The sequence below is a fragment of the Labeo rohita genome, chromosome 25, assembly GCF_022985175.1.
Source record: "Labeo rohita strain BAU-BD-2019 chromosome 25, IGBB_LRoh.1.0, whole genome shotgun sequence".
NCBI classification, from domain to species: Eukaryota; Metazoa; Chordata; class Actinopteri; order Cypriniformes; family Cyprinidae; genus Labeo; species Labeo rohita.
The window spans coordinates 1,036,298-1,056,843 of record NC_066893.1 but is presented as its reverse complement, the minus strand read 5'-3'; the positions used below and the strand labels follow the sequence as shown (position 1 = coordinate 1,056,843).

Here is a 20,546-nt window from a genome sequence, read left to right as displayed (position 1 = left end):
CTTGTTTACTAGATTAGTAGAATAAACTTAATTGTGTCAACTGAGTCAAACCCACTTAATGCATAGCGGTCTCTATAGGGGAAATCTCAAAAAAAATAAATAAATAAATAAATAAACATAAATAAAATTAAAAATAAATAAAACTTTGACCCCAAAGTAATACAGATACAAATACATTTTATTTGAATACTTTTGTTAATTTTAGTACTATTTATAGTATTGTAGTAATTGTTAATATTTAGAAGTTTTTATTTTAACTTAAGCTTTAGTGTTTTTATGTGTTTTGTCAGTTTGCTTTTTATATTTTGTTTAAATTTACATTTGTTTTGTTTTAATTTTAGTATTAATATAGTACTTCAACTTATTTTATTTTATTTAGCTGCCAAAGCAGCATTTCTACTTTCATTCTTCAATTCATTTTACATTGCATTTTATTTCATAATTATTTCAGTTAACGAAAAATAAATAAACACATAAATAAACAAAAATCTAATTCCTAATATGATCTCATTATATGCATTCTATGAATAAAATATAGATCATCAAAGTCAAAACATTCTGCCATTTTACTTGACTGTAATTTAACTGTACAGCACCATCTACCGGACAAACACATAATACAAACGCTTACCATTAAATATACACTGAGCATCTGCTTATACTGTAGGTGTTGGTGGTGTAGCGGTGTGGGGAATATTTATTGACACACATTAGGCCCCTTATTTGCATATTAGAGCTTGCTATCTGCTATCAAGGACCAGCATCTCTGAAAGGTTTTCTGTCACAAAGAATTTAAAGACCTCAGCTTGTTCTGGGGTCAGAAATTTGAGTAGGAGTGTAGATGAACTGCATGCAAACCAATGATAATGGGCAGAATATGTAATGTGAGGAATAACGACACTCCCTCTTTCAAGTTTCACTTCCTCATTAACAAAGTTCAGTTCAGTCTACATGAAAAACAGAAACAGAAAACATGTTCGCTTCTAGAGGTCCAACAAAGCTATTTTTTTCCTAACATCATATTTAGTTTAAGCTGATTATTGGATTTCTATTTGCACAGGTGGGTCAATATTTTCTTGATATTTTCAGTCCACTGTGCTCTAATTAACATATGACTTGTGCAAGGTCCAAATTTAATTTGTTATATCTTTTGTTACCTGAACAACATCAGATACTTCTTGCCACTTTGTGAGTCATTTCCCTTGTATGTTTAATTATAGCTGTACTTCCTGCGGAAGTGTGTCCTTTTAGCTTTCAGTGAATGGGATATGACTGGTGTGTAATTTTTGAAACTGCTAAGTTTTCATTACTTTTTGTGTGTTTTCATTGGAAATAACTGAGATTAAAACTTCCAGCATGTGTTATCTTCCTCTACTCAGTGTTGTCTGTCAGCGCTGAAGGAGAAGTAACATTTAAAGGAAACACTCAGTTCCATAATGAGCATTGTTTTCATTTTGTACATCAAAAATAGCTTGACAGGATGCTAAGATAAGTCAGTGGGGTAAGTTGAGCCACCCCTCTATCCACAGAAATATGCATAAGTTTAGTTATGTACATTAAGAGTATAATAATTACAGGTATATTAACGGCCATGTACAGCCACGACTGACTGTGATTGTGGGGGCCATAAAAAAAATAAATAAAAAAAAAAAAACAATTATATATATATATATATATATATACAGTAGTCAACATTTGAAGTGGATCAAAAAAAGGTTCATCAAAGTCGTCCTAAGACAAGAACAGGTATTCTTTTTGGTTTTAGAACAAATTTAATGAAAGGTTTTGATCCACTTCAAATGTTGACTACTGTATATATATATATATACACACACACACACACAGATATAGATAGATAGATAGATAGATAGATAGATAGATAGATAGATAGATAGATAGATAGATAAAATTTACTAGATAACAGTGGCGATTTCTTTAAGACTGCAAGGGAAGCTCAGCTTCCCCTATAATGTCACAAAATTAATGGTCAAATTATGTACTATTGTACTAACATTTTATTGACTAAAATGCGTTAGAAAACGTTCATCTCAAAGACGAGTTCGTTCAGAATCAGTTAGATATAGCAGGTCGGCTGACTTGATTTTCTTCTCATACATTGCCGTAGCGTCACAGTGCATTTCCCCGTTGAAGCCCAGCGTCCATTGACTTCAATGCGGCTGCTTTGAACGTTTTTTTTCAGTGCTTTGAAACTAGACGGTCATTGGATAAACGCTGCGATTATGTCCCGCCCACGGACGCTCAGCGTCTCTGGGGGTGAATGAGGAGCAAATGAGGAGTGGGCTGGCCTGGACTCCGAGCTTCTGCGTGATGATTGGAGGGTCTGTCGAAAGATTGCATCTCCTTTTGACTGACAGCGATTTTGTACTATAAGGAATCGCTGAAGCTATTCGCGCTCAGTCCCATCGCGGATTTCTCAAGTTCAGTCGAAATAAAAACTGCTGCAACCTATTTCTTTATATTTGCTTGGCGAAATTGCTTGATTTTCATCATACATTTCACACAATTATACACCACATTCCTTGTTTCACTTTTACAGAGTTTAATATTTTTTTAGATCGTTCATTCATTCATTCATGTTAATATTTAATGTAGTAATCAATATATATATATAGATTACTACATTAAATATTAACATGGAGGATGACTATAAATTAATATAAATATAAATATATATATATATATATATAAATAGTAATCTTGAAAAATTTTAACATAACATAATGAAACCTTATATTTCTATTAAAATACTTTATAAATAAATAAATAAATAAATAAATCTCCATAATAACCTTATTTAAATTGCAAAATATTTATGCTATATAGTAGCATCTGACTAAAAGAAAAAATACATCATATTTTGCATAATAAAACTAAAGCTTTTTTTTTACGATTGTTTGCATTGTGACTTACTTATGACAATAAGGCACATTCTTGTGAATAAATAAATAGACAATTTTATAATGTAGGCCGAAAATGAGCTTCCCCTATTTGACAGACCAGTAGCCGCCACTGCTAGATAAGTAAAATGTGATTCTGATTGAATGAACTTTGCAAATACAAGAAATGCCATTAAACTGGGTTAAATGTGTATCTTCAGAGGAATATTTTGTAGAACCCATGGTTTAGTGCATTTTCAGGACAATGATTCATAAAAATCTCAAAAATATACTGAGGTCAGAAATGAATCTTTTTTTGTGTTTTTGTACAACTGTCTTGTGCCAAAACATTATCTGAAATATTGACTTTAGGCGAATTGTGGTAAAACTATTTTGCAGAAGGCTAAATTAGAGTGCTTTGTTATGGAGGAAGAACTAGAACCACATGGCACCAAGACGGTGGAGGCTAAAGAAGTTTCTTCAGCTCCTGAGCACTCATCACCACAGCAGGAGACATCATTCAATAATGGTAAGTCAGTCCTTAAATTGCAATTGACATTATGAGAGCAAGATCTGATGGTTGTGTGTTTGTGGCACAAGAATTGTGTGGCCGTTGTGTTCATTTCATGTATTGTCACAGCTGAAGAGGCTGATGTGGGTTTCAGCGCCTCCTGTCTGACCACCGGAGAACTGCAGCAGCACTGGAGAGCCGTTAAACAGGAGTTTAGAAGCGTTAAACTGCTGTTTGACATTCCCACCACACGAATCATTGATCAAAAAATCTCCAAATATGTGGTAAGCAGTGTTGGGGAAAGTTACTTTTAAATGCATTATTTTGAAGGAGGTTAAAGGAGGAAATCCACTTCCAGAACAAAAATGTACAGATAATGTACTCACCCCTTGTCATCCAAGATGTTCATGTCTTTCTTTTTTCAGTCATAAAGAAATTATGTTTTTTTGAGGGACACATTTCAGGATGTCTCTCCATATAATGGACTGTTATTGTGCCCCAATTTTGAACTTCCAAAATGCAGTTTAAATGCAGCTTCAAACAATCACAAATGTGGTTGTAAACGAACCCAGACGAGGAAGCGCAACGATCGGTTATTTTCATTAAAAAAATACAATTTAAATACTTTTTAATGTCAAATACTCGTCTTGTCTTTCTCTCCCTGAACTCTGTGTATTCTGACTCAAGACAGTTAGTGTATGTCGAAAAACTCCAACCGTATTTTCTCCCTCAACTTCAAAAATCATTTCAAAATCATCCTACATCGCTGCAGAAGTACCGACCCAGTCTATGCAAAGTAAAAATGCAAAGAAGATCAAACACCCGTAGCAAAGAAGGTAAAACAGCCATATAGGATGATTTTGAAGTTGAGGGAGAAAATACAGTTGGAGTTTTTCGACATACACTAACTGTCATGAATCGGAACAAAAACAGTTCAGGCAGCCCTTGACATAAAAACTATATAAATTGTATTATTTTTATGAAAATAACCGATAGTTTCGCTAGATAAGACCCTTCTTCCTCAGCTGGGATCATTTACAACTGCATTTGGGATCATTTAAAGCCACATTTAAACTGCATTTTGGGAGTTCAAACACCATAGATGACAAGGGGTGAGTACATTATCTGTCAATTTTTGTTCTGCAAAATTTATTTATGAATGCACTGGTTTGTAGTGCGAACAGTTTTACAGTTTATTTTTCTCGTTATTTCCCTACAGCAGATAATGAACCAGAACCCATAGGCTTACTTCCTTGTTGAAGAATAAGGTGTTAAATTAACATTCCCAGACTGTTCTCCAAAGGGGAGGCTCAGTTTCTGTTACTGAAAACTTTACTGGCTTAGGGTAGTGTTGTAGTTGAGACCAGAGACCAGTTGCCTAACCTCAGCCTTTATGTTAAGACTGTGAACTAGTCTGACCTACTAGCAGTTAGCCAAGGGGTAATCAGTTTTATTTTTCGGTTTCAAAATAGACCAGGGGTGTCCAAACTCAGTCCTGGCTCCAACTTGCCTCAACACATCTGCCTGGAAGTTTCTAGTATCTCTAGTAAGACCTTGATCAGCTAGTTAAGGTGTTTAATTGGGATTGGAGCTGAACGTTGGCCCTCCAGGAGCGGGATTGGGCACCCTGAAATAGACAAATCTACATTTTATATGTTGTGATCAGGCTTAAAGAAAAGAAATTAGATAAGAAACTAGCAAGACTAATCTAGGCGTTTTATACAAAGTCCAGGCCAAGTAGGTTAAGTCAGAGTCAAGACTTACCCCTTTTCCACCAAGGCAGTTCGAGTGCTAGCCAGTGCCTAGTTTCAAATCAGTTATTTGTCTTTCGACACCCAAAGCACCAGCTCAGAACCAGGAAAAGCGGTACGTAAGTAGCACCAAAGCATTGCTGTTCTCGAAATAAGAACCGCTTGTGTCAGAAGCTGGGGGCAGGGTTACTGTGACCAACAAAAGATGAATAGAAACTTTTGACCAGGCTTTTTTGAAATAACAGCCAAACATGAACACATAAGATTTTCCATGTGTGGATGCCGATGTAGGTTCCCAAAGCCGTTGATATTAGGCTTGTTCGCGATGTGTTGTTGTTGCACGGACCGGTCGGCGTGTGGTGTCGAAATACCGCAAGAGCAATTCAAAAGCTTAAAGAGTGGTCTGCTCTCCAATCGTTCTCTCTGTGCTTTGGGGTCATGCGCCTGTCAGTCTGCATGGCACCGATGCATCTCGAGCAAGCCTGGTGTGTTCGTGTTTGGCACTGCCACGTTAATGTTGCTGGGAAAGATGAGACGTATTCCATGACATAAGACCTGGCTCTGTGGTGGCTCTCTAACCAATGGAAAAGCAAACCGGTTCTTAGAAAGTTTGCCAGTCAAACCACCTCAGAACCAGCAATAGCACTAGCTCTGAACTAGCACCCGGTTCCTGCTGGTGGAAAAGGGGCCACTGAGACCAGAAGCGGGTCTAAACCAGAGTTGGTCAACTTTGGTCCTGGAAGCCACTGTCCTGCAGAGTTTAGCTCCCACCCTAATCAAACACACCTGAACAAGCTTTGGTTTTGCTTTAGTACCACATGAATCCATGTGACCTATACCATGAAAATCCTGGTTCTGGACTCAGACTCAAGTCTGATTTCAGGTATCACAACATTGGTTTGGGTGCAACATTGCACTCCTGTTCCTTGACATCTACCTACCTGCAGAGTTCAATTTCAACCATGATCCAACAAGCCTGTCTGTGATTAACAAGTGCTTCTGAAGATCTTAATTAGCTGGTTCAGGTGTGTTTAATCAAGGTTGAAGCTTGACTGGGCACCCCTGTTTTAGGATGTCCATTCTGGCAATGTTCTGGGAATCAAAAACTGTTAGCTGTACATGTCTTTACCCCAGACATGACAGAACCTGCAATGCTTTTTGTCTCCTTCACATTAGGCCTAAGTTCACAGCTTATTCTTGTTCTTCAGGTGTACCAGATTGTGGTGATCCGCTCAGGTAGTTACGACTTTGAGCGTGTAGCTATCGAGCGACGCTACTCTGACTTCCTGCACCTTCATCAGGAGCTCCTGCAGGACTTCACTGAGGAAATGGAGGACATTGTGATGCCCAGGAAGAAAATGACGGGCAACTTCTCAGAGGAGAACATCGCAGAGCGGCGCGTAGCCCTCAGAGATTATCTTACTCAGCTCTACTCCCTTCGGTGTGTCCGAAAATCACAGGCATTCCAAGCATTCTTCACTCATAAGGAATTAAAAACTGCATATGACCTCCTACGCGGGGGGCGCTTTTCCCGGGCCCTTGAGGGCTTCCAGAAGGTGTTGGTACTTCAGGAAAAACTTTCTTCTCACAACCCTACTTTGGTGGTACCAACCCTGTGTGCCATACTGGTGTGCCAAAGAGATCTAGACGACTTTGACGCAGCATTTCAAACTGGCAGAAGAGCTCTGCCCACAGTGAGACGCTACGAGCTCTGGCAGTATCGAGGGCCCCTGCTGGAGGCTCTTGTTGATTTGGGATACAGTCTTGGGCTGCCTGTGGCCCAGTTACAGGATGAGCTGACCAGAGTGCAAGACTCTCCAAACGGGCAGGTGTCAGAGATGTCCCTTAAAGAACTGGTGGTGCAAGAGTTTGTATAATCAGTAACAACTGCTATTTAGCTGTGTCTATTTGATTGAAGCCTTAATCCAAATTCCAGAGAGGTGTTTTAATCAGGGGTGCCCAAACTCTGTCCTGGAGGACTGGTGGCCTGCAGAGTTTAGCTTCAACTTGCCTCAACACACCTGCCGGGAAGTTTCTAGTATGCCTAGTAAGAGCTTTATTAGCTGGTTCAGTTGTGTCTAATTGGGGTTGGAGCTAAACTCTGCAGGACACCGGCTCTCCAGGACTGAGTTTGGGCACCCCTGATCTAAGATTATAACCCAACAGAAAATACAAACAAATGAAAATTCACACAGATTTACATTGTAGAGTTCAGAATTTCATAGAGACTTGGTGTGGGCCCTTTTTGCCTCTAGGACCAGAAAAAAGCCACCTAACCACCCAGAACAACCACATAGCAACATCCACATATATATAGACATGAGGATAGCCTTCTTTGACTTGAGCGAGTGTGTTGACTTGTTCAACTGTATTTATGTTTTCATGAGCCATACTTCTTTCATCTGATATTTCTGTTCATATCTTGCAAGTTATTCTGGATTGCTTTTTGTCCAATTGTGAGCACTTTCAAGCCAGTGAGTGTTATTGTTAGCTAAAACCATTCAAATTAGTTTTTGTTCACTGAAACATTTTAATTTTTAAATATTTTCAAAGCTGAAGTAAAAGAAAATATAAATATTATATGAAACACTTAAACTTATAAAATGAAAAATAGAAACAAACTGAAAATAAGACAAATTTGAAGTACAATTACTAAAAATAAATTGAAATGAAGATAAATTAAAGCTTATATATAATATTAAAAACTAATGAAAATGACGGAAGCACACAAAATTACTCAAACTTAAACTTAAGACTAAACTTAAAATGAAAACTAAAAATATACTTAAAAAAAAAAATTATATTAAATATTATTATATTACATAAATAAAATAGCACTGTTTAAAGCACTCTTCTAAATAAATTTATTTGTTTGTACAATTTGTACTTTTTAAAAACACAGCATCCTACAAACTCACACTGAGTGAATTATTAGGGATATAAATCTTGCTTTGGGAACAAGAAATCCTGGGGTTCAAATCCTGGACGAGCTCCCAAATAATGATTTGACTTTCCATATCAATAGATGAACATGTTTTTGTGCCAATATGTTATTTATTTTGAACAGGTTTCTTTGTTTTGCATATCCAAAACAGTCTTTCATTAAATCATCTATTCCATCATTATTTGATCCTCTAACTCTAGCACTCTCTATTCTAATTCTATTCTTAAAAAAAAACAAAAAAAAAAAAAAAACAACAACAAAAAAACTTGCCCTTTTAGACTTATAATCTATTTATTTACTTGCTTGTTTTCTTAAAATAAAAAAATAAAAAATGAACACTAGCTCTCTGTTCTTTTTGTAAGGCCTCTAACACTAGCTTGCTTTTTTTGTTTTCTTTTTATTTATTATATAATGTAAAAATTTGATTGCTTCTATTGTCCTCTTTTGTAAGTCACTTTGGATTAAAGCGTCTGCTAAATGTCTAAATGTAAATCGTGGCATACTATGCTTAGGCACAATAACTGCCTTGTCTATTATTGTACATACGTAATTGTCAAACAACTGTGAAACGAGTTCAAACTAAATTTCAACAAAAATACAGGTGTGCAAACTTTTTTTTTTTTTTTTCTTCATTTAGTCACAAAATTAGAAGTACAATTTAATCACTTATATGAAGTACTTCACACTGTCCCAGAACAACAAACATTATGCATGTGTGTCCGTCCCACTCACGTCATCTTATGAAACTCCAGGAAGCAGTTTCTTTCTGATGTGATGCACAGGTGTGCGTCACACTTGCTGCACTTGATTCGGACGATCCCTTTACAGCCGGGATACTTGCACCTCCCTTTCCTCTCCATGACAGGCCAGTGGTCCGTTCTGTCCAAGCGCACCTCATCAGGTACACAGAGGCCCGCTGGCCCCATTTTCCTCGTCTCCTCCAGGGCTGCTGTCACTTTGTAATTGAGGGCTCCTTTAAAACAGAATATATATGGGGCTTGGATATATGCAATATAATAACCACATTAATGTACCAAGGTATTTACATTCAGTTTTGGGTAAGTTACTCTAAAAATGTAATGAATCACTTTACTAATTACATATTCTACAGTGTAATCAGATTACTGTACTAATTACTCTCTCTGAAAATGCAATGCTTATTACTAATTATTTTCTAAATCCCATAACAACCTCAACCAGTTGAACAGTACAAAGATGAAACTGCTTTTTATATATAATTACATAAATTATTCTTGTGCGAAGCTTACATTAAAAACATTTATTTATACCTTAGATGTTAAATTTTTGATGTTAAATCCAATATTATTTAGTACAGAATAGTTCTATAATCTATACAGTGTTTAATGCAATTTCATCATAAGTAGCTGTAATTAAACTGCAAATAAATAAATAAATAAAATAAGAGTAATCCCTTACTTTACTTTTTCAAGGGAATGAAATTGCAGTAATTGATGGTACCAAATGCTTGATAACACCATAGTACTTTTGTTAGTTAAATAAATATGAAAATCCCCAATAAAAAAAAATACCACACACTTGCACTGTTTTCAAGCTGCGATATGTCAGACTTTACAACGGAGGCGATTTGTACACAAAAACTCACCAAAACCACAGCAATAAATCCTTACTGTTGTGAAATATACAGGAATATGTTTTGTATAAACGAATACAATCGTGTTGCCATATGGCATCACTGGACAATAGAGAGTTAATGTAGCTCATCAGACATGAGTAATCAATACATGAAAAACAAACAAACTTGGTAGTAAATGTTAAATAATAATGTTAAATAATAACAATGTTAAATTAAATGACACATTTATTGTATTAAATACAGTATTCTACTACTACATTTGTAATAAAAATGATGAAACTGCCTGTGAAATTATTTGGTCGATCTGTGTTGTGCGACTAATCGAGCCTTGCACATGTTGCGACAGCGCGTGCGCAGACTTCATGTGGACAAGTATTTATTTTAGCTTCTTGTGCTAGCTGTAGTCATGCTGCCCATGTGGAACATATAACTGAAAGAAAAGCTTTTTATATCAGTTCATTCACATTAAAACGCGTAGTTTGTCTGTCGTCTAAAATGGCTAAGGATGGTGCAGCGAAACTGTCCAAAAATCTCCTGCGGATGAAGGTAAGAAACTGTGACTCTTGCAGACATCAGAATTAGACATCAACATTCCGAACAGGGAATCATTCAGTGGTGAACTTTTCATTAAAGTGTGTTGATGTTTGAGTTGCGCTCTGTTGTTTTGTTTTGAGTGTCGTGTTGTTGTTGAATGCAGTGTGTTATGGATCAGTCGATCATGTGCTGCAGTGAACAGTGAGTGTGTGTTTGATGACAGTTGTGTGTCTGTGTATCTGCACGCTAGTTCATGCAGAGAGGGTTGGATGCAGATGTGAAGAAGCAGCTGGATGAGGAGGAGAAGAGGATCATCAGTGATGAGCACTGGTTCCTGGATCTGCCTGAACTCAAGGCCAAAGAGTGAGACCTGACTGACACATCACTGATAGTCCTTAGAAAAGTAACCTTACATATGGACACATGATGTCTAAATGGCATTTGCGTATGGCTTAACAAATATCTATGTAAGCCTATTTCTGCCACAAAAGAGACAAAAAAAAAAAATTTATTTGGTAAATTATGGTTATAAAAATGGTTGTTATTGTGACATTGGTTATTTCTATGAAAATAAGGTTGACACTGTGATAAACAAATGTAATTATGATGCAAGTAGAAATTGACAAAGTCAAAATTATGACATGAGAATAAATATTGAAATTATAAAATAGTAAGTTGTTTTTTTGTGACTTAGAAAGTTGTTAAAAGTTGTTAGAAAGTTATAGTTGATGGAAGAAGTCATGGTATTTCATTGTGAATGTTAGTGGAATATATTGATAGTAAACATGATGAAGTGCCCGTGATTGCTCTGCTAGGAAATTTGTGAAATTGGGGAGAACTGGTTTCATGTTTAAAATTTGGGATCAGTAAGATTTTAATTTAATTTATTTTATTTTATTATTATTTTTTTTTTTTTTTAAAGGTGTTTTTTATGCTCGTCAAGGCTGCATTTTTCTGATCAAAAATACAGGAAAAATCTTGTGAAATATTATTACAATTTAAAATAACAGTTTTGTATTTTAATATACTGTAAAATATAATTTATTAATGTGATGCAAACCTGAATTTTCATCATCCATTACTCCAGTCTTCATTATCATCACATGATCACCAATCAGAAATTATTTGGGTTTATTAACAATATGCTGATTTATTATCAATGTTGGAAACGTGTGGCGCTTAATATTTTTTTGGGGATTTTTTTTTTTTTTTTTTTTTTTCCAGAATTGTTTGAATAAAAAGAAAAAAAAAAACAGCGTTTAATCACTATATATATTTACTATTTTAACAATATAAGTCTTTATCACTGTTTATTAATTTAACACAAAAATATATATATATATATATATATATATATATATATATATATTATTATTATTATTATTATTATTATTATTATTATTATTATTATATTTTTAATTTAATTTAATTTATTTAAATAAATGCTGTTTTATTTTTACCATTCATCAAAGAATCCTGAAAAAAAAAAAAAAAAGTATCACAGGTTCAAAAAATATTAAGCAGCAAAAACTGTTCCCAACATTGATAATGAATCAGTATATTAGAATGATTTCTGAAGGATCATGTGACACTTAAGACTGGAGTAATAATGATGCTGAAAATTCAGCTTTGCATCACAGGAATAAATTATGTTTTAGTATAGTAAATTATACTAAGTATAATTAAGTATTAAGTATAATTAAGTATATTAAATAGTTAACCATTAGTTTAAATTGCAATAATATTTCACAATATTACTGTTTGTTTTTTTTGTTTTTTTTCTTCCTCCTGTATTTTTGATCAAACAAGTGGAACTTTGAGCATGAGACAAAAATCTTTCTGATCCCAAGCTCAACCCCAGCTTGAAGAAAAACCTATTCTAAAATAATGTTTGTAGAAGATGCTTTTATTTGTTGTAATGCTATGACATTAACACAAAAATGCATATTTGATGTTTTAATGCCATCTTGTCTGTGCATTATTTATTAAAAAATAACTAGGACCTTTTTATTTTACTAGAAACCATATCATTGAGGAAAGAAGTTACGTTCCCTGTGAGGATTTGGTTTATGGCAGAATGTCATTCAGAGGCTTCAATCCTGAAGTTGAGGTACAGCTTTCATAAACTTTTATGAAATATCAGACCACAGGTTTGCTTCCTTTTGAACTCATCAGTATCAAAGATTTGTGTATGTTTGATTTGTGACGTGGAATCTGAAGTATGTGCTTATTTTATGTGATAATGTCAAAATTGTCTTATTAAATTAGTCATGATTTCTGTAACCTTAAGCATTGAATTTGATTGATTTTTATTTCTCACCAAAATGAATCTCTTGCAGAAATTAATGTTACTGATGAACACAAACAAAGAGGAAGAGGATGAAGATGAGGAGGACATTAGCAAAATGGAAACCGATATTACAGATGAAGAGATGGCCAGAAGGTGAGAGAGGAAATGATCTCAAAGTGATGTCATGGTACGGGAGAAAATGATATTGATTATTTGCTTTTTTCCTACAGATATGAAAGTTTGGTTGAGAGCATGAGAAACAAGTTTGCCAAGAAACGAGATCGCTCCGCAGTTGCTAAGAGTGAAGAGGACGTCAACTGCAACGTTGTTGAAAGTCAACCCAAAAAGGCCTTTCTGAAACCTCGAGACTGACAAATTTTAATTGCACATCTGTGCTATATATAGACGTTTGTTTTTCTTGCAATGGACATTTATTTTTATTATTTTATTTTAGACTTTTATTTAGTGTTTAATAACAATAACATGGATTGTTAAAAGACCAACGTTTTATGGAAAAGGTACAAGTGTATGGATTTGTTTGAACATCCTAAGACTTCATGTGTACTTTTTCCACAATTAAATGTACCATCCTAAAAAAGGAAAAACTTGACCTGGATGTGATGATCAATGCTTTAACAAATTTCAGTGATGGCTTTGTAACAATTTACATGCAGCCTTATTAGAGAAATTCCTGTGATATTTTGCAGGCAAAAAAGGTCTCATCAGTAATACAGCAGTGCGGTCTCTTTCAAACCTAGCAGCTTTCTGTTGCGAAATCTGCGTAGAAAAATCAGAACCGTGTTAAATGTGAGTGTATTTTTCATGCTGGAGTGTAAAATGACCACTGATGGTATGGTATTTGCTCACCTAAATTGTTCACAGTAAGTCAGATGAGGTATGTACATGTGAAGCATGCAATTCCTGCACCACTAGGATCATCAAATGGAGGCACAGATCAAGAATTCATTAGTTCTGCTGGTTGGGCATTACTGTTCATAAAGATTTGTGTGAAGATTCTGTCTGACAGTGAGGTGGGACAGTGTCTGTAGAGTAGTGGAAGAGCCCACGCTGAGGCCCCTGGGTAATAATAGGGTTTTGGTTTCGGGGACAGTATTGCATGCTTTAAAGCCTTCAAAAACGGCCCTGTGTCTGAGCTTGATACTGAGTACATGTCAACCAGCCGCTGCTGCATTGAGTGGATGTATTCTTCTCCATAAGATGCCATCACTTCCTGAGACAAACCGCTGAGGACGTCCTCCTGAGCGCTATTCCACTGCTCTCTGCTGCCCAGAATATCTGCAGAATGGATTTTTATTGACAAAATGACAGTTAATAAAAGTGCACACTATTTGGATCATATTTATTACTTCAAAAATAGAAATATGTTGTTAAAGGAGAAGTCCACTTCCAGAACAACAATTTACAGATAATGTTCTCACCCCCTTGTCATTCAAGATGTTCACGTCTTTCTTTCTTCAGTTGTAAAGAAAATGTTTTTTGAGGAAAGCAAAACATTTCTGCATTTTCTCCATATAATGGACTGATATGGTGCGCCAATTTTGAACTTCCGAAATGCAGTTTAAATGCGGCTTCAAACGATCCCAAATGTGGTTGTGAACGATGCCAGCCGAGGAAGAAGGTCTTATCTAGCGAAACGATCGGTTATTTTCATTATAAAAATACAATTTAAATACTTCTTAATCTCAAATGCTCGTCTTGTCTTTCTCTCCCTGAACTCTGTGTATTCTGGCTCAAGACAGTTAGGGTGTGTTGAAAAACTCTGATTGTATTTTCTCCCTCAACTTCAAAAATCATTTCAAAATCATCCTACATCGCTGCAGAAGTACCGACACAGTCTTTGCAAAGTGAACATGCAAAGAAGATCAAACACCCTTAACAAAAAAGGTAAAACAGCGATATAGGACCATTTTGAAGTTGAGGGAGAACATGAGATGGGAGTTTTTCGACATACCCTAACTGTCATGAACTAGAATACACAGAGTTCAGGGAGAGTAAGACAAGATGAGCGTTTGACATTAAAAAGTATATAAATTGTATTATTTTTATGAAAGCTGGGATCGTTTGAAGGCGCACTTAAACTGCATTTTGGAAGTTCAAACTCAGGGCACCATATCAGTCCATATGGAGAAAAATGCCAAAATGTTTTCCTCAAAATAATTTCTTTACGACTGAAGAAAGAAAGACATGAACATCTTGGATGACAGTGGGGTGAGTACATCATCTGTAAATTGTTGTTCTGGAAGTGGACTTCTTCAATATTCTTTAGAATTATTCGTTCCACAGAAAAAAAAAAAAAGTAGCATTGAACATAAATACTTTATGGGTATACTGTTCCTTTAAAAGTGCAGTAGGTGTGTTTTTTGTCATCTTAATTGTCCAGTGATTAAGACCGTACTCATGGTTTTCTATTAGAAAAACGTGTTTTAATTGTGTGTGGTAAAAGTAACCCCAGTGTTGAGGGTAATGGATTACGTTTTTTTCAAGTAACTAGTGATGTAATGCATTACTTTTTAATTTACAACAAAATATCTGTTTTTTTTTTTTGTTTTTGTTTTTTTTTCAGATACATAATGGCAGTTACTTCGTTTTCCCATTTATTGACTGACAGCAGAAATAGCAATGGAAACTCAGAATATTACACCAACCTACAATAATTAAATATAATAACACCAATATCTTTCATGTATTAAAGCCAGTTTTATAACCAGCACCTCTGCTGCAGACCTTCGATGATCCAACTGGACTTACTAAGCAAAAATGACTTTATATAAACATATTTGTTTTTGGTTTGTTTGAGCTGCGCCTTCTTTTGTACAGATGTGAGTTTACATTTCCTTCAGCCTGAGGCTTATTTATTTGACTTTTGCTGTACAAAGCAGTGTTGGAGAAAGTTACTTTTAAAAGTAATGCATTACAATATTGTGTTACTCCCTAAAAAAGTAACTAATCACATTACTTTTTATGGAAAGTAATGCATTAAGTTACTTTTGCATAACTTTTTAAATCTGGTTTGTTTTTAATATAAAACGTTCTATTTTTTGGCAAATGTAAACGCCCTTTCAATCTAAAAGCCTCAGGCTGAAGGAAATTCACTGGGAAAAAAGGTTAGTTTATTTTGAGTAATTTTTGCTTATTAGCATGGTTGAATTGGATCATCCAAGTTCAGCAGCAAAGACACTGGTTAATAAAATTTGATTAAATACATAAGAGATATTTGTATTATTTAACATATTTAATTATTGCAGGTTTGCATCATATTCTGAGTTGCATTACACTGTTCTTATTCATTTTGAAGAATACTGATTTTTATTTATTTATTTATTTATTTATTTTAATTAATTATTTTTTTTTTTTTTTGAGTGAGATGAATTAATGCACATTTACATTTATTATAGAACTAAGGTAAAGTCTTACTCCCAAATTCTCTCAACATGGGTACAATAAATGAGTAAAATAATAAATCAGTAAATAAATCAATAAATAATCTATAAATGGAAAAAAGTAACTTTTTTACAGCAGATGAATGATAAAACCATTAACTTTTTTTTTTTAATTTTGAGAACTTGAGTATTTAATAACTGCAGCATGCTTAGAATAAACAAAATAATGTATGTTGGTGTGGACGCTAATATACAGTTGCATGCAAAAGTAAACGTGAATAATTTTAACAAAATAATAGGGATCATACAAAATGCATGTTATTTTTTATTTTAGTACTGTCCTGAGTAAGATATTTTACATAAAATGTGTTTACATATTCCACAAGAACAAAAAAAAAAAAAAAAAAAAAAAAAAAAAAAAAAGGGTCAAAAGTTTGGGAACCCTTGGTTCTTAACACTGTGTGTGGTTACCTGGATGATCTACAGCTGTTTTTTGTTTTGTTTTGTTAGAGTTGTTAATGAGTTTGTTCTGAACAGTTAAACTGAGCACTGTTCTTCAGAAAAATCCTCCAGGTCCTGCATATTCTTCAGTTTTCCAACATCTTTTGCATAATTCAACCCTTTCCAGCAGTGACTGTATGATTTTGAGATCCATCTTTTCACAGTGAGGACAACTGAGAGACTCAAACACAACTATTACGGAAGGTTCAAACACTCACTGATGCTCTAGAAGGAAACACAATGCATTAAGAAGATCAAGGTAAATTGTAGTTAATTTGTCTTCCGAGAAACATGCAAGTATCTTCTGTTGCTTCTGAAGGGCAGTACAAAATGGAAAAAATATATGTATTTTAACAAAATAAGAAAAAATGTGGACATCTTTATCTTGCTCAAAAGTCCCAGCCTAGAAAGAAGGGTCTTATCTAGCGAAACGATCAGTCATTTTAGAAACAAATTGACAACTTATATACTTTTTAACATCAAACGCTTGTCTTATCTCATCTCTGCGATGCGCATGTGTAGTCTGTGTAATCCGGGTCAATACAATTAGGGTATGTCGAAAAACTCTTGTCTCGTTTTCTTCAACGTCAAAATCATCCTACATCGCTGTTTTACCATTTTTTTTTTGTAAACACTGGGTCGGTACTTCTGCAGTAATGTAGGATGATTTTGAAGTTGGGGAAGAAAACGAGATGGGAGTTTTTTGACATACCCTGTCATACCCTTAGAGCCATTTAAAGCTGCATTTAAACTACATTATAGAAGTTCAAACTTGGGGGCACCATCGAAGTCCACTATATGGAGATCATTCCTGAATTTTTTTCCTCAAGAAATATAATTTCTTATCGACTGAAGAAAGAAAGACACAAACATCTTGGATGACAAGGGGGTGAGTAAATTATTTGTAAATTTTTGTTCTGGAAATGAATTTCTCATTTAATATGTTGTGTTTTCTTCTGGAGCATCAGTGAATATTTGAACCTTTTTTAATAGTTGTGTTTGAGTCCCTTAGTTGCCCTGTGAAAAGATGGATCTCAAAATCATACAGTCATTGCTGGAAAGGGTTCAGATATCCAAAAGATGTTGGAAAACTGAAGAATATGCAGGACCTGGAGGACTTTTCTGAAGAACAGTACTCAGTTTAACTGTTCAGAACAAACAAGGGATTCATGAACAACTATCACAAAACAAAACAAAACAAAACAAAAAAACAGTCATAGATCGTTCAGGTAACAACACACAGTATAAAGAACCATGGGTTCCCAAACTTTTGAAGAGGGTTATTTGAATAATTACAGCTAATTGTTGGTCTTGTGGACTACATGTAAACATCTTTTATGTAAAATATCCTACTCAGGACAGTACTAAATAAAAAATAACATGCATTTTTTATCTCTCTTATTTTGTTAAAATTATTCACATTTTCACAGATTCTGCAAGGGGTTCTCAAACATTCGCATGCAACTGTAGTTATCCTTCTTGGTGTTAAAAAGGGTTTTTATTCTCACTTGTTTTGAAACCTCCAGGTTGAATGATGATGACTTTGACTCCCCAGCGTGAGAGTTCCTTTCTAATCGCTCCCATGAACGAGATCAGCGCTGCTTTAGATGCTCCATATCCTGCGAATCCAGGAAGTTGAACTTCTCCTGAAAGAAAGATTTCAAAGCTGTTAGTGTTTATTGGGATTTAATACTCCTTTAATCAGTTTAGGCTGTGTTTTATCATAATGCTTTGTTGAGTAACTTGAATTCTGCAGAACTGTTTACCTGCCAGACTCGATATACTGACGAGTCGTCCTTTGGATTGTCGTATCAGAGGCAGAAAGACTTGTGTAATCTCCACACTACCAATGAAATTCACATCTAAGCATTTTTTATACATTTTAATTGGCAGAATTTCTCCATCACACACGTATCCCAGCACTCCGGCATTGTTCACTACTGCCCAGAGTCCTGTCCAGAGACAAGTCATACAAAATAACATCAGTGGACTGGTCTGTATGCATACTACTAAACTTTGAACTGTAGCACTTATTTATGAGCGAATGCCTGATGTCTCCTTTAGTGTAAGTCAATGAGTTTTCCTCACCTGTTTTGCCTGTTTGGCTCTGGATGTACTGATGTGCCTGTGTGATCTGGCTGCTGTTGGTGATGTCTAACTGTAGGACGGTGAGGTTTGGAGATGCAGCTTTCTTCAGCTCCAGAGCTCCAGGACTGTGTTCATCCAGAACCCCTGCAAACACCCTCATCCCTGCGCTGTCTAAAAACCTGGCCAGATCATGACCAAAACCTGAATCACAACCTGTGTGACAAACACAAGCTCAGTTCCTTACACACTGCTACATATTCCACAATTACAGTGCATTATTGATTTCAACCTGAAGTTGCAGCCTGGAGTTATTGAAAGCATCTATATCATCTTAATCTGGACAGAAGCCAGAAGTGACATCACAAGAATGCAGCAGGGATTTACGGTCTTACAGGAAGAAGTGCTGTTAACCTTACTGAAAGAAGTTCAAAGTGCAAAATTCACTAGGTTGGCAGAGAAATATTGATTTACTGGGTGAAACATCTTTCCTCATTCCGCATATTTCATTTCATTGCATAAAAACTATTTTAGGACTATTAATACTAAATGCACAGTGACATTACTTTCACATATATTAAAAACATTTACCCCCAAATTCTAATTAATATATTGCAAAAATCACACTTTCTGCCAGTGCCGAAAGCCTTGTGGGCAGCGCGCCAACATACAGTGCCGTTGTGCTAAGGGTGTCCCGAGTTCGAATCCCTGCTGCAGGACCTTTCCTAATCCCGCCACTTTTTCTCTCTCCCACTTCCCTTTCTGTCAGCTATGATCTGTCCTATCATAATACAGGCCAAAACTAAATCTTAAAAGAAAAAAATAAATCACATGCTCTTGTCTGTCATTAAAAAAAGGTCCTAAAAAGAGGCTTCATTTCTTATTACAAGTTGTAATTTCTTATTTCTAACTGCTGATTTATTCATGAGATTCAACCTACTACACTATGCTGTGAATAAAGTTATTGAAAGCCAATTAATATATGCTGAGATTCTAATATATACAAATGCACAAAGTAAGAATTTAGACAATTATGCACAATCTGGCAAGAGCAAACAGGATAGTGTCTTACCTGTGATCAGTACCGCCTTGTTTTGGGTTGACAACATTACCTCTTCTTTCCTTACATAGTGAATGACACTACACAGCACAATCACAAGCCCCACTTTAAGAGCACTTGAATTGACCAAACAGCTCAATGTCACTCCAGAAACCACGAGCAGTACCAACCACTTCACCGGACGGCCCTCAGCAACCCGCAGTAGCATCAGCCCAACACATATTACCACGAGCAGATTATACAGGAAACCCAGACAGTCTTCTACAATCTCCTCCATTTCTACATGACACAGGAATGAAGCAGCCAATGCTATCAGGAGATCTAGAAAGGCGCCTGTGTGATTACAACCTGTCTATTGTGCTCAGCTGGTTTGATGAGTGTGTGTATCTTGTAAATCTTTCAGGTTTTATGCTTCATACTGCACACAGAAATGAATCCCGCCCTCAACCAGTGCATATCATATGTTGTATATATAGGCATGTGTAAAGAAGGTGAACTATATCATTTTATTTTATAAAACTCTAGTCTATGTTTCATTTTAAGAAACAAAGAGTTACAAGGACACAAACGGAAACTATAAAATAAAAGGATATGGATGATCAAATTTAATGTGCTTTTAACAACATAATTGGATGCATTAATCTGATGAATTGTGAAATTGCACTTGGCTCAAAGGTCTTCTGGCCTGACGGCATTTAAAGAAACATTTGTGTCTACTTCCATAACCATCAAGCTTTAGCATCAGGTTTAATGATATTCTAGATGAGTTTGCACAGAACACACACGTTTAAAAAGTTTCCAGGTGAGCAAACCGACTGTTTCTAGCTCAGTATTTTTTGTCTGGAACATTCCTGTCAAACCAATATAGTCCTAACTATATCTGAAATACTTAATGCTTATTGATAGCCTAATCAATAACTTCAAATAAAATTGTCAATACAATACCAACATCACACA

At 35.3% G+C, this 20,546-nt stretch overlaps 3 protein-coding genes across 3 annotated transcripts; 2 read left to right on the top strand and 1 right to left on the bottom strand.

Moving 5' to 3' along the window:
• The first annotated feature begins 959 nt into the window (after positions 1–959).
• On the top strand, positions 960–8,938 carry snx20 (sorting nexin 20). The gene is made up of 4 exons (XM_051099523.1): positions 960–1,060; positions 3,297–3,426; positions 3,538–3,692; positions 6,368–8,938. The coding sequence occupies exons 2-4, from the start codon at positions 3,321–3,323 to the stop codon at positions 7,034–7,036; spliced, it is 930 nt and encodes a 309-aa protein (XP_050955480.1). The 5' UTR covers positions 960–1,060; positions 3,297–3,320; the 3' UTR covers positions 7,037–8,938.
• A 1,122-nt stretch (positions 8,939–10,060) lies between these two features.
• mphosph6 (M-phase phosphoprotein 6) lies at positions 10,061–13,152 on the top strand. Its single transcript, XM_051099535.1, has 5 exons — positions 10,061–10,264; positions 10,503–10,615; positions 12,272–12,362; positions 12,592–12,695; positions 12,773–13,152. The coding sequence occupies exons 1-5, from the start codon at positions 10,214–10,216 to the stop codon at positions 12,912–12,914; spliced, it is 501 nt and encodes a 166-aa protein (XP_050955492.1). The 5' UTR covers positions 10,061–10,213; the 3' UTR covers positions 12,915–13,152.
• A 248-nt stretch (positions 13,153–13,400) lies between these two features.
• Positions 13,401–19,883, bottom strand: hsd17b2 (hydroxysteroid (17-beta) dehydrogenase 2). The gene is made up of 5 exons (XM_051099518.1): positions 19,602–19,883; positions 18,533–18,745; positions 18,211–18,396; positions 17,953–18,090; positions 13,401–13,838 (listed from the first exon to the last, which is right to left on the bottom strand). Exons 1-5 carry the CDS (start codon positions 19,864–19,866, stop codon positions 13,498–13,500), a joined length of 1,143 nt encoding a protein of 380 aa, XP_050955475.1. The 5' UTR covers positions 19,867–19,883; the 3' UTR covers positions 13,401–13,497.
• Positions 19,884–20,546: the final 663 nt, after the last annotated feature.